At 44.7% G+C, this 12,113-nt stretch overlaps 1 protein-coding gene across 3 annotated transcripts in view; it reads right to left on the reverse strand.

Annotated features, from left to right (window-relative positions):
* The window catches only part of KCNT1 (potassium sodium-activated channel subfamily T member 1), a 169,996-nt gene extending 159,247 nt beyond the window's left edge, over positions 1-10,749 (reverse strand). For 2 of the 3 annotated variants that reach the window (XM_078849050.1, XM_078849049.1), the window contains exons 1-2: positions 10,547-10,749; positions 9,861-10,031 (exon numbers count right to left, since the gene is read on the reverse strand). In XM_078849050.1, coding sequence (XP_078705176.1) covers positions 9,861-9,955 — 95 coding nt within the window. In that variant the 5' untranslated portion in view covers positions 9,956-10,031; positions 10,547-10,749. Of the gene's footprint in view, positions 1-9,860; positions 10,075-10,546 lie in introns of those variants that run through there. The other variant, XM_073314260.2, reaches the window with a different exon arrangement.
* Between the last annotated feature and the right edge of the window lie 1,364 nt (positions 10,750-12,113).

A 12,113-nucleotide genomic window follows, 5' to 3' on the forward strand; every position in this document is an offset into this window, starting at 1 on the left:
AGGAGCTAGCCTTCTGTCTTCCAATATTCTACATCTAGACCTAGATCTCAGTTATATGTGACATTAGATTTTCATTGGGGGGAAAACAAATTTAACATAAATTATAAAAACTAAAATAATGCTAGACGTACTGAGAAAATACACCATGGAAAGAGGGACATTTGAGCCCTAGCCTAACTGAAAATCAATATTCTTCCTTTTCCGCATGGTATATGATGTATACACAGTATCTCTCAAAGGGCAACTTCCACTCACTCCACTGGACTCGGTGTTGCACTTATTCTCAGTTTCTGGCCCTTGCTAGTAAAAAAAGTGCGAACAATATTCATGAAAAGAATAATGGTATCTTGTTTGTAAGAATTTTATATATAATATGAGCAAATGGTACTTCTATTATTCATCCATTAGCTTAATAAATTTTACTAATATTCCTACAGATAACAACTGCTTTCCTAATCTAAGGGAAATCTGGCATATTCAGTATGTATGTAGAAAATATCAACTAAAATGTTTTTGAAATGGCATTTTCAATTAACACTTCAAGTCAATAATTACCACCTGAACCCTTCACAACAATTTATAAAGTAAATAGCAATTAAGAACGCCATGTATTCATTAAAAATCTACAAACAAAACAAAAATATCCTTTTTCTGAAGCTGTCCCGAACTGTTATACACCTGCTTAGGAGAGAATCACAATGACTTATTGAGCAATTTTAGCCTCATTTAGTTTGTATGTGTACATAACACATAGACTGCAGTGGCAGTCAGAGATTCTGTGCCCAGTATGAGATCTTGAAATGACTTGTGACTCCATTAGAAAGAATAACCTGTAGCCCATATTAAATGTACTAATAGCTTTGTATTTACTCCGGATAACAGCACAATTATCCCTTGTCACCACCATGCACTTCTCTCAGAGGAAGATTAATGGTGAGGGGTGCAAGATTAGCATGTTAAATGAGGCACAGTTAAGAACCACATTGCTGGAGTTTGAGAAGGAGCTGGCAAAAGCTGGGAGCCCTGATATCAAAACACGGATAATAATACAAGCAATAGAAAACATCACAAGTGGGAGCAGGGTGTAGAAGAGAGGACTGGCAATTCTGGGAGACTGAGCCCCACTGGGTAAGGGCAGCTTTGAAGACTGAAATTGAGGCAGAACTGAATGGGAACACAGATATTAAGTTAAATGTGCATCTCTAATATGGACACAGAGAAGGGTAAAAGAAAGCTCGATAGTAAAAAGTTTACCATGTGAACTTAGCACTGTGCAACATAGAAATATGGAGGGGCATCTATTTGATCCAAAGACAACATTCCTGGCCTTCCATGACTCCATCCTAAGCTCTCAATTATTATTAATTACTTGTATTTTAGTAGCACCTGCAGGTTCCATTGTGCCAGGCAGAGTCAGAAAGAGTCCCAGCTCCAATCTAAATAGACAGACAAAGGGTAGGCACAGACAGGGCAAGTGATTTGTCATGATGCAGGTTAACGTCAGAACTGAGAGCCCAAGATTCCCAAATCCCTGGCCTGTGTGCTATCTGATCCACCATCCTGCCCTAATAGTCTAGGCATACCACAAAATGTGCAGTATTTCTCACAATGAGATTTTTTTTTAAAATGTGTCTTAACTTTTATTTCTGAGACACACTGTGCCAGGTGAATACAGCTGCTGAGATCACCTTCTCTCCATTCCCACCACAGACAATAGCGCTGTACCTTGTACTCTTTGTTGGATACAGCAAATTAATGTATGCCCTGAGTATTACTTACAGCAAGATAGGCAATAAGTGTATTTTTGGAAGTTCCCTGACTGCTTTTGGAAGTTCCTTGCCATTTGCTTTATAGTTAGAGCCATGTTGAGGAATCCATTTGCAACACAGATGCACTCATAACACAGTTTGATTTTGCCTGTGTTGGTGGTACAAAGAATGCTATGAAAAGTCATAATGCAGCCATCCAAAACTCATCCAATAAAGACTTCTGACCATACCATCAGAAATTCCTTTTGCATCTTTAAAAGGATGCTAAAATTAAAGTTACAGTTTGACTAACTCTAACTGCTTTGTGGCTTGTTGTTGCCAAGAAGGCCAATGGCATATTGGGCTGTATTAGTAGGAGTATTGCCAGCCGATCGAGGGAAGTGATTATTCTCCTCTATTCGGCACTGGTGAGGCCACACCTGGAGTATTCTGTCCAGTTTTGGTCCCTGCACTACAGAAGGGATGTGGACAAATTAGAGAGAGTCCAGCAGAGGGCAACAAAAATGATTAGGGGGCTGGGGCACATGACTTACAGAGGCTGAGGGAACTGGGCTTGTTTAGTCTGCAGAAGAGAAGAGTGAGGGGAGATTTGATAGCAGCCTTCAACTATCTGAAGGGGGGCTCCAAAAAGGATAGAGCTTGGCTGTTCTCAGTGGTGGCAGATGACAGAACAAGGAGCAATGGTCTCAAGTTGCAGTGGGAGAGGTCTAGGTTGGATATTAGGAAACACTATTTCACTAGGAGGGTGGTGAAGCACTGGAATGGGTTACCTAGGGAGGTGGTGGAATCTCCATCCTTAGAGGTTTTTAAAGCTCTGCTCGACAAAGCCCTGGCCGGGATGATTTTGTTGGTGTTGGTCCTGCTTTGAGCAGGGGATTGGACTAGATGACCTCCTGAGGTCTCTTCCAAACCTAATATTCTATTATTCTATTTTGCTACCAGATGTATCAGAAGCTTGTTCACAAGACTTTGGAAACATTAAGAAATATAAGCCATACACCACTTCACTTAAACTGGAAATATCAGGCAGTTTATTATTACTAATCAGACTTGCTTAATTCTTTTCAGTATTAGTCCCTTGCTAGATTACTGTCAGCCTAAGAACCTTCTCAACGATGTAAGGATTTAGGATAATATAATCTCAGTTATTAATAAATGTTCTAAACTTTCCTTTCCAGGTATTTAAATTGCTTCTCTTAGCTTTTTTCCAAGCTACTGGTTTTCCCTGGTGAAATACAAACCTTGACATTATTGAAAGCATTGGTGTCTCAATGCACAGTTGCCCTTCATTCTTCCCTTTAATTTCTCTCTCTCTGGGGAGGCTAGCCTGCCAGGTGACCTCCTACAGTTCCAACTTCTACAATGTGCTGCCTGGTACATTTGATAAAATGCATCATTCAGAAACAGCTGGAAATCAAACTTCAGTCTTAAGTGCAGTGATAGATACAAGCAATGCGCTCAACTTATTTGTATTTCATTACATGACAGCTGTTGAAAGTATTTGACTAGTTACTAGATAGCAGATAACTTTTGGCTTAGTGGGAGTAGAGTCATTTTAATCTCATGCTGTGTGATCTCGCCACTCTATGACACTATTTTTCCGTAAGAGGTAGACAGCACAATGTGATTTGAACTATATCTGAAGTTCAAGAAAATATGATCTTACTGTTAATTCTGTCATTTGTATTATTTTGTATTGGTATAGGAACAGGATTTAGGGGTCTCAAATGAGACTGAGGGCCCACTGTGTTAGGCACTGTACCAACATGTTATAAGAGACCAGCTCTCCCCTGAAGAATTCATCATCTAGAGAAGAGGCAGGAGAGAGGGAGGGTGAGCCTCACTTTTCAGGTGGGGACTGAGGCAGACAGAGGTGAAGTGAATTGCCCCAAAGGTCACGCAGGAGGAGGCAGAGCTGGAAATTGTACCTAGATCTCCTGAGTCACAGTCCAGGGCCTTCACCCTAAGAGCATCCTGCCTCTTTTAATAAAAAAGGACATTAACCAATGAGGAAGAGGGTGCATAGTCTGAAGTATTGTTAAAGTGTAGCTTTGTAAGCACCGTTCAGTACCGTGTCATCACAGAAATAAATGTCATTAACTTCAGGATACATTTCAGTATTTTCAAAGAAGCATTCATATTCTCTAAATAAGTCACAGAAATTTGCCAGTGTGCCTAGTGACAATCATATATATACAGGATAGCTTTAGCTACAGAGAAAGTGAGTGAGGATTCAGAGCAATTGGTGAAGGATAAGGAATTGTGCAGTACTATACAGCATTACACTGAATGATGCATTCAAGAAGAAAATAATTTCCTTGTTAGGGATAACTTGCAAAACTGCAGAGTGCAAGAGGTAGATCTTATAGTGATACGGTGTCCCTGTAGCCAGATAAAGGAATTTATTTATAAACATAATCTGGCCCATGATTTAGACATAGCACTTAGTGACAAATTTAAAAGCTGGAATGTGGATAATCCCAAGAAAGGAGGAAGAAAATGCATTGCAGACCCATTAACCTGGAAGAACAAATTAGAAGAGTTTACCTGTGGTTAAATCTCTCTGAGCACTGCTATTTCTTGGTTATGCAGCAGGAGAATCTCAGATGCAAAGCAGAAGATGCTGAAATCTTTACATAGATGGCACTGCATACCTTCCACACATGAGCTGTTAGAAAAATCCTTGCAAATACCAAAAGGATTCTTGGCTGATAATTAGATTCAGAAAAATACACTTAATCAAAGTGACACCCTTACTTCTTGCTACTATAAAATGGGCCTTGTGGCTCTCTGCATTGATTTTCTGAAAATATCTGCTGGCTGTTTAACTTGGGCAAAGAACGTGATCCTTATGGACCTGCTTTCCAGACACAGTTCTGATTTTTTTTTTCTTTTTCCCACTCCCCCAGCTGACCGCTCTGCCCAGGGTAAAACTGACAAAGAGTGGGGTGTTGGAGGCCAAACACTGATATAGTCAAGAGTACAACGATACAGAGGGAAGCTCTTGTGGCATATATCCATATTTATCAGTTCCACAGATGTGCTTTCTCAGCTGACTTTAATCAGTAAAAATCAATTTCACTTTAGAACCAGAAACTTTCATTATAAATTCCTGTCTTACATCAACAATGGATTGTTACACTCAGTCCCTGCTCCTCTCCTCCAGCACCCCAGCTGACCATGCTCCTACAGGCACATGCTTGCAATATCATCTAACAGAGGATTCCAAGTAAAGCGGCGTCAGAACTTTATCATGTTGCCAAGTTAGTTAAAAGGCAGCAAAACATAAGCAATGAGCATCCCCCTCCCGATTTCACTTCAACTCCCATCAGGTTTTGTCCTTTTGGCATTGGCTCAGATATAAATGAGCTCAATAACATTTGTTTTATTGCACAGCTTTATTATATTCTGATTGCTTTGACTGCCTGCATGGCAACAGAGTATCAGTGAACCATAAAACAGCGGACTTGCCATGCCAGATCAGACCAAGGGTCTGTTTACTCCAGTAACCTGTCTCTGACAGTAGCAAACATCAAATCCCTCAGAATAAAGTGCAAGTGGGCAATTAGGGCCTGACCCAAAATCTATTAAGGTCAGTGGACGGGCCTTCTTAGAGCAACCTACCCAAAGAGGAAAATTCTTACCTATGCCTGTTAGCGGTTGGCTTGTACCCAGAAGCATGGAGATTGTGTCCCTTCTAAATGAAATTTAATCCTATGTTAGGAATTATGGATGTCCTAATTATATATATATATGTCTAGTCCTGCTTTTGAATCCCACTAATCTATAGGCCACAATGATACTCTGTGGCAATGAGTTCCACAGATTAATTATGAGTCGTGTGAAAAAGCATTTCCTTTTTTCCATTTTAAATTTGTTGCTTTTCATTAAGTATCCCCTTGCCTTGTGCAGGAGGAGAAATAATATATAGGAGCACTCAATTCTGTACGATTCATTATTTTCTCTACTTTCATAATGTTTCTTCTTATTTATTTCCTGCTTGATTTATCCCCATCCTCTATCAAGGCTTACTAGAATTCTATTTTGCAATTACAGTTTCAACCAGTTTACCTGTTTGAAGGCTTATTGTGTAGTGTTTGCATCTTCAACCCCACATCTCTTTTTAAAAATAGGTACAACATTTGCTACCCTTCAATTCAGTAGTTGATTTCAATGAGAGTTTGCATATATTTGTTATCAGCTCAGTCATTTCATTCCAAAATTCCTGCAGAATTTTTGGACGCAATCTCTGCTCCTACTGCTCTTTAATTTAGCTACTTAGTTATTTGCTCTGACACCTTCTCTTCTGGTGCCTCAATCTCATCTTTCTTACCTAAATCCAGTGTAGGTGTCTCCCCAACATCCTCTGTGGTGAAGATGGTTCAATAATTCTCCAGCCAACAGAAATGCTTTCTAATAAGACAGAAAGCTAATCGCTGGCTTCCTTTCTGAGGCAGGGTATTCGTAGCCCTTTCAAGTTGATGCTGCTCGATAGGTGTGCATCATTTTTTGAAAACATTAACACTCTGGGGGAGCTTCCAAAAAGGCAGATACAACACTAATTCTTTTACTTTGCTCTTTTAAATAAATCAGATAGTTTGTTCCATTGAGAGTTTGCTATTCACACTCCAACTCTAAGACCCAGATTGTGGCCTGCATACATCATTATTTAAATTGTCCACAATGGCCTGGGCTGTTCTCACAGGGACTTTTCATCTGATATAAAACACCACATTCCTGTCAAAATTATACCAAAGCGTTTCAAGGCATATTTCTGAACTGCTTGATATTTATGACAGGTTTCAGAGTAACAGCCGTGTTAGTCTGTATTCGCAAAAAGAAAAGGAGTACTTGTGGCACCTTAGAGACTAACCAATTTATCTGAGCATAAGCTTTCGTGAGCTACAGCTCACTTTGAAGTGATAAATTACAGCTCACTTATGCTCAGATAAAATGGTTAGTCTCTAAGGTGCCACAAGTACTCCCTTTCTTTTTGATATTTATGAGTAAGTATAGGAATGCCAAAAATGTTTCCCCACTTTGCTCTGCTAGTCTAACTCAGCTAAACATTAACCTGGTTTGGAACAGGCTAATTTACTAGTCAAAATTACTCTAGAGAGCTCGATTCATCTCCAAGATACTATGGTCATCAGTCCCTTGAACTGTACTTGGTCCAGGAGAGTAGAATTTTCAAAAGTGTTCTGCAGGGATCTAACTGCTGCCGCAGAAATCAATAAGAGCATTGACTTGACCCTTGTTACGTGAGCATGGATTATTGACATGAGCAAGGATGACAGGACTGGACACTATCAAAGAAGTTAAATATTTCCAAATACAGTGTAGAGTTTTCAGTACTGGCAGGTTGAGGTGGAAAGCCAAACAACTGGATAGAACAGCACCAAAAGCAAGTGAATTAAACAAAGAAACAAAGCTAATGGGTTTGCCAAGTTAATACAGACACATCACTCTCAAGCGAGCAGCTTCATACTAAAACTCAAGCTAACTTCTAAATCCGAGACACCTGTATCCAGACTAAAGCAGAGACTAATGACCAGTGCCAAATGAGAATAAAGAATAAACACAAAATCTGCAGTGACTCAAAAATTAAGCAAAAAGAAAAGGAGTCCTTGTGGCACCTTAGAGACTAACCAATTTATTTGAGCATGAGCTTTCATGAGAGCTGTAGCTCACAAAAGCTCATGCTCAAATAAATTGGTTAGTCTCTAAGGTGCCACAAGTACTCCTTTTCTTTTTGCGAATACAGACTAACACGGCTGTTACTCTGAAACCTGTCAAAAATTAAGATATTTCACATCCATTACAATGATTTAAAGATGGACAACAGTAGAACTGTAATGTTCATCCTTATAAAAATCACTGTCGTATTTTTTAAATTCAGATATTTTATTGTGTGACAGTCTATTTCCAATCAAATTCCCATTTTCCCTGAATAAAGCCATCTTAATGGACATGATACATCTACATCAGTTTTAAGTAGTGACTTCTAAGGGCTTTTCAAAACATTGTGAATCAAGCATTCATTCTTGAGAATTACCAGTTCTTCTTATGCAGCTATTATGTGATGGATATTGTTTTAACTGGTTCTTTAAAATATAATTTATGAATTATATCTATTACACACCAGCACACACCCTTTCCCTTTTTGACCTCCAAAATATAGCTTTATAAATTTAATCTACAGGTTTGAAAGAAAGCTTAAACACTGTTAGAAAGAGATTTTAATTCCCAACTTCAGACATTAATAAGTTAATTTTATTGCCGGATAGTTTCACTTGTTAAGTACTCCAGGTATTCCAAGCGGCATTGTGACATGACTGCATGGTTGTCTTTAAAAAGGTACACCCCAGTTATTCATAACTATCCAAGAGTTAATAACCCAGCAAGGTAAGATTTGCTTCACCATGACAGGGCTAGCTATTTAGGCATTCAACTAATTTGTGGGAAACAACCTAGAATATTGTAGTTTATCTCTTGGCATTATAGCTTCTTGGTTCTTTTTCCATAAATATGTTTCACTGGAAGGCAATTCCTTATTCATTTGTTTTCACTGATATCCTAAAGGAGATCCCTTAAGTCTTTTCTTCTTTTGATTTACCTTTGCAGACCTGTTAATCAATCACTGCGAGTGGGGAGGAAAAGGAAGCTTTCAAATAAAATCCAAAAGGCCATATCCCAAGCCAGTCCAAGAAGCAAACAATTTTGCAACATCTCCAGCAGTCCTTTGCAATCGCTCAGTTCAAATTAGCATCATCGCTGCAGACAGAGCCTGGGAGTTAAGTGCAGCCAGCACTGTACTCTTAAATAAATGCAAACTCTTCAACCCAAACCACAATTTCTTAATAACCACATGGCCTCCAAATCCATACACCGTGGGATCTCCACCCACAGTGAATCACAGAATATCAGGGTTGGAAGGGACCTCAGGAGGTCATCTAGTCCAACCCCCTGCTCAAAGCAGGACCAATCCCCAATTTTTGCCCCAGATCCCAAATAGCTCCCTCAAGGATTGAACTCACAACCCTGGGTTTAGCAGGCCAATGCTCAAACCACAAGCTATCCCACTAGTTTTTTAGCACCTGAGGGAGCTCCCGGAACCTTCGCGCGTCTCCATTAGATCCCGCACGGAATCCCACTCCCAGTGGGTCAAAGAAAAGAACACCCCACACCCCCCACACCCCTACCCCCACTGCCCAGTTAATCCCCCTTCGCCTGCAGCCGGCCGCTGCCCCTTAAGAGTCCCTGTGATGGGAACGTGCCTTCAGCACCCTGGAGAGTTCCCTGGGCGCAGCCAGCGGGGCAGCACCTAGGCGAGCCGCCTGAGAGCAGCCAGCACCCCCCACCCCCTCACACCCCCCCCCACACACATGCCCTTTGGGCCAGCATCCTCTCCTCCAGCACCCCCCAAGCCCAATGAGCTTTGGCAATGCTCCCTCTGCCCCCCGCCCCTCTCTACCCTATGGGCCAGCAACACCCCAGTCCTACTCCCTCTTGGAACCCCATCCCCTGGGGGCTAATATGCCCTGCCCATCCTATACTCTCTGTGCCAGCCCCCTGCCTCCTCGTCCCTGACACCCCCTGTTCTCCCCCGTGCCCTGGGGGCTGACACCGCCTGTCCCCCCCGTGCCCTGGGGGCTGACACCACCTGTTCCCCCCGTGCCCTGGGGGCTGACGCCCCCTGTCCCCCCCGTGCCCTGGGGGCTGACACCCCCTTTCCCCCCCCCCGTGCCCTGGGGGCTGACATCCCCTGTTCCCCTGCCCTGGGGGCTGACACCGCCTGTCCCCCCCGTGCCCTGGGGGCTGACGCCCCCTGTTCCCCTGCCCTGGGGGCTGACACCCCCTGCCCCCCCGTGCCCTGGGGGCTGACGCCCCCTGTCGTCCCCCCCCGTGCCCTGGGGGCTGACACCCCCTGTTCCCCTGCCCTGGCGGCTGACGCCCCCTGTCCCCCCCCCGTGCCCTGGGGGCTGACACCCCCTGTTCCCCTGCCCTGGGGGCTGACGCCCCCTGCCCCCCCCCGTGCCCTGGGGGCTGACGCCCCCTGTCCCCCCCCCGTGCCCTGGGGGCCTCCCCTACCTGTCGTCGTTCTGGAAGGCCTGGTCCCCCAGCAGCAGGTCCCGGAACCGGTAGCGGGGCGGCAGGGGCAGCACCTCGGACTCCAGCTCGTTCATCTTCAGGGAGGCGATGTCCAGGATGACCCCGCTTCTGCTGCCGCCGCAGCCCCCGCAGCCGCCCGGCGACGAGAGCCTGCCGGAGAGAAGGGGACGGATGGAGCCGGGCGGGAGCCTCTGCCCCAGCAGCCCCCGGCCCGGGGATCACCGGGCAACTAGCCCCCTCCCAGCCCCGCCGGGACACTCGCCTGCCCGGCCCGCGGGAGCCCGCCTCGCTCAGCAGCCCCGGGAGGAGCCGGGACAGCCGCGATGTAGGACTGGACGTGGGGAGGGGGGAGATCTGGGGGCGCAGGCTTCCCCCAGCCCCCCGCTCGGCACGGCACCGCGGGGAGGGAGAGGGAAGCGGCGGCTTCCGCTCGGGTCTGTGTGGCTATGCCCGGCCCCCCACCTCCTCCCCCGGCACGGCGAGCAGGGCAGGGCTTCAGGGGACGGGAAAAGCCCAGCAAAGCCCGCCGGCAAAGCCAGGGCAGCGCGCTCCTAGGGAAGGGGCGGCTGGGGGAGCCAGAGCTGCCGCGTGGGAAACCGAGGTGCACTTTCCCCGCTGGCGACGCTGGCCCTTCAACCCCTCGAGCAAACCAGCATCCAACTAACAGGCCTGGGCCAGTCCTCCGGCCATCAGCCACATGCCCCGGCTAGCAGGGTGTATTCCCCCAGCTCCTGGCAGCCCGCTGCCTTGGAGAAGGGGCCGGGGGCGGGGGGCTGCCCTGCGATTGTCTGGAGGCCGGATCAAAAGCTGGGGTTCTGGCGATACTCTGAAGGAAAGTGCTCCAGCTAGCGACAGTGTGTCTGCAGGATCCCTGCAGCCTACACGAGCGCTCGTCCCTCCAGCTCCAAAAGGCTGAGGAGAAAAAAAAAAAAAAAAAAAAGAAACCCGGCTATTTTTAAACAAACTTTAGGGATAAAAGGAGGGGAATTCAATCGCTCTCCATTCCGCTGTGAGCTACTAATTGCCTGTTAAAGAGTTTGAGTGGAGGACACTACACGAATGGTTAAACCAAGCCAAAATTGTTCCCAGATTTTAAAAAATCATGTCTATGATGTCATGTCTATATAAGCTGTGTGACAGTGTCCCTTTAAATCAGCTCTCCGAGGAAGTCACTCTATGCCAGCATTGGAGTAACTCAGGCTTCGCGGGAAGGCTGGAGGAACAGGAGAGCCTTAGAACTCTATGGAGGGAGAAGTGGCAATGGCTTGGCAGGAAGTTCCTGTCCCTCTCATCCAACATGCTATTTTAGGGCTCAAAAATGACAAAGGCTGAATGACTCCTGTATTGTGACTTAGGTTTAAAGGGCCTGATTCAACACACCCAGAAGTTAATAGAGAAACTCCCACTGACTTTGAATCAGGTCCTTAGACCACAACATGCATGGCCGATAGGAATACAGTGACAGAACCTCAGAGCATGATTCCAAATTGGTATTTACAAGAAGACAGCTGGGATGGCGGCCAGGCGGCAGAAAAGCATTCCAAGGTCCTTCACACCATCTCACACTTGTTTTACACCAGTAGTAACTCATAATCCTCTAAGATAACTTGCCAGTTGACTAAGTTATAGAACTGCAACGCACCGCAGTTCTTAAGGGTGTAGAGGAGCAAGTGGCATACAACATTGCTGCTGAATGCAGCCCAAGAAGCTAACTGAACTCATTCCTCAGCACTTTGGATCAGCATCTTCCTCACTGCATTTACCACAGTCAGTCCTATCCCTTAATTCTATAATCAGGGGCTGTCTGACTCTTTTTACCTGCCGCACACACAATGAAAGCCAAAGTCTGCACTGATTGGCACTCCATGCAATCCCTTGGGCCTCAGTAAGGAAATATAGGGGTATAAATCAATTCAGAATTTGGCCTTGTATATTGAAATAGGTTGAAGTGAGAAGTTGAGCCAAATTCCACTGAAATCAAGGAGTCCCTCTGGGTTTACACTGGTGTCAGAGCAGAAGTTGTTCCAACTTCTTTGATCTTACAATGTAAGGAGAGATCTAATTATAATTTAATGGCAAAGCCCCAAGCTGAGGCTTTCCTGCAAGAAGAATTTAGCTCTGGTGTTCTGCAAGTTGCTTTTATTTGGCCACATCCTATCTATATTTAATAATTATAGGGTGAAATCCTGGCCCCAGTGATGTTGGATCATATTAAAGAAGTTCTGTATTAAA

Source organism: Lepidochelys kempii, chromosome 16 (assembly GCF_965140285.1).
Source record: "Lepidochelys kempii isolate rLepKem1 chromosome 16, rLepKem1.hap1, whole genome shotgun sequence".
In the NCBI taxonomy this organism is placed as follows: Eukaryota; Metazoa; Chordata; order Testudines; family Cheloniidae; genus Lepidochelys; species Lepidochelys kempii.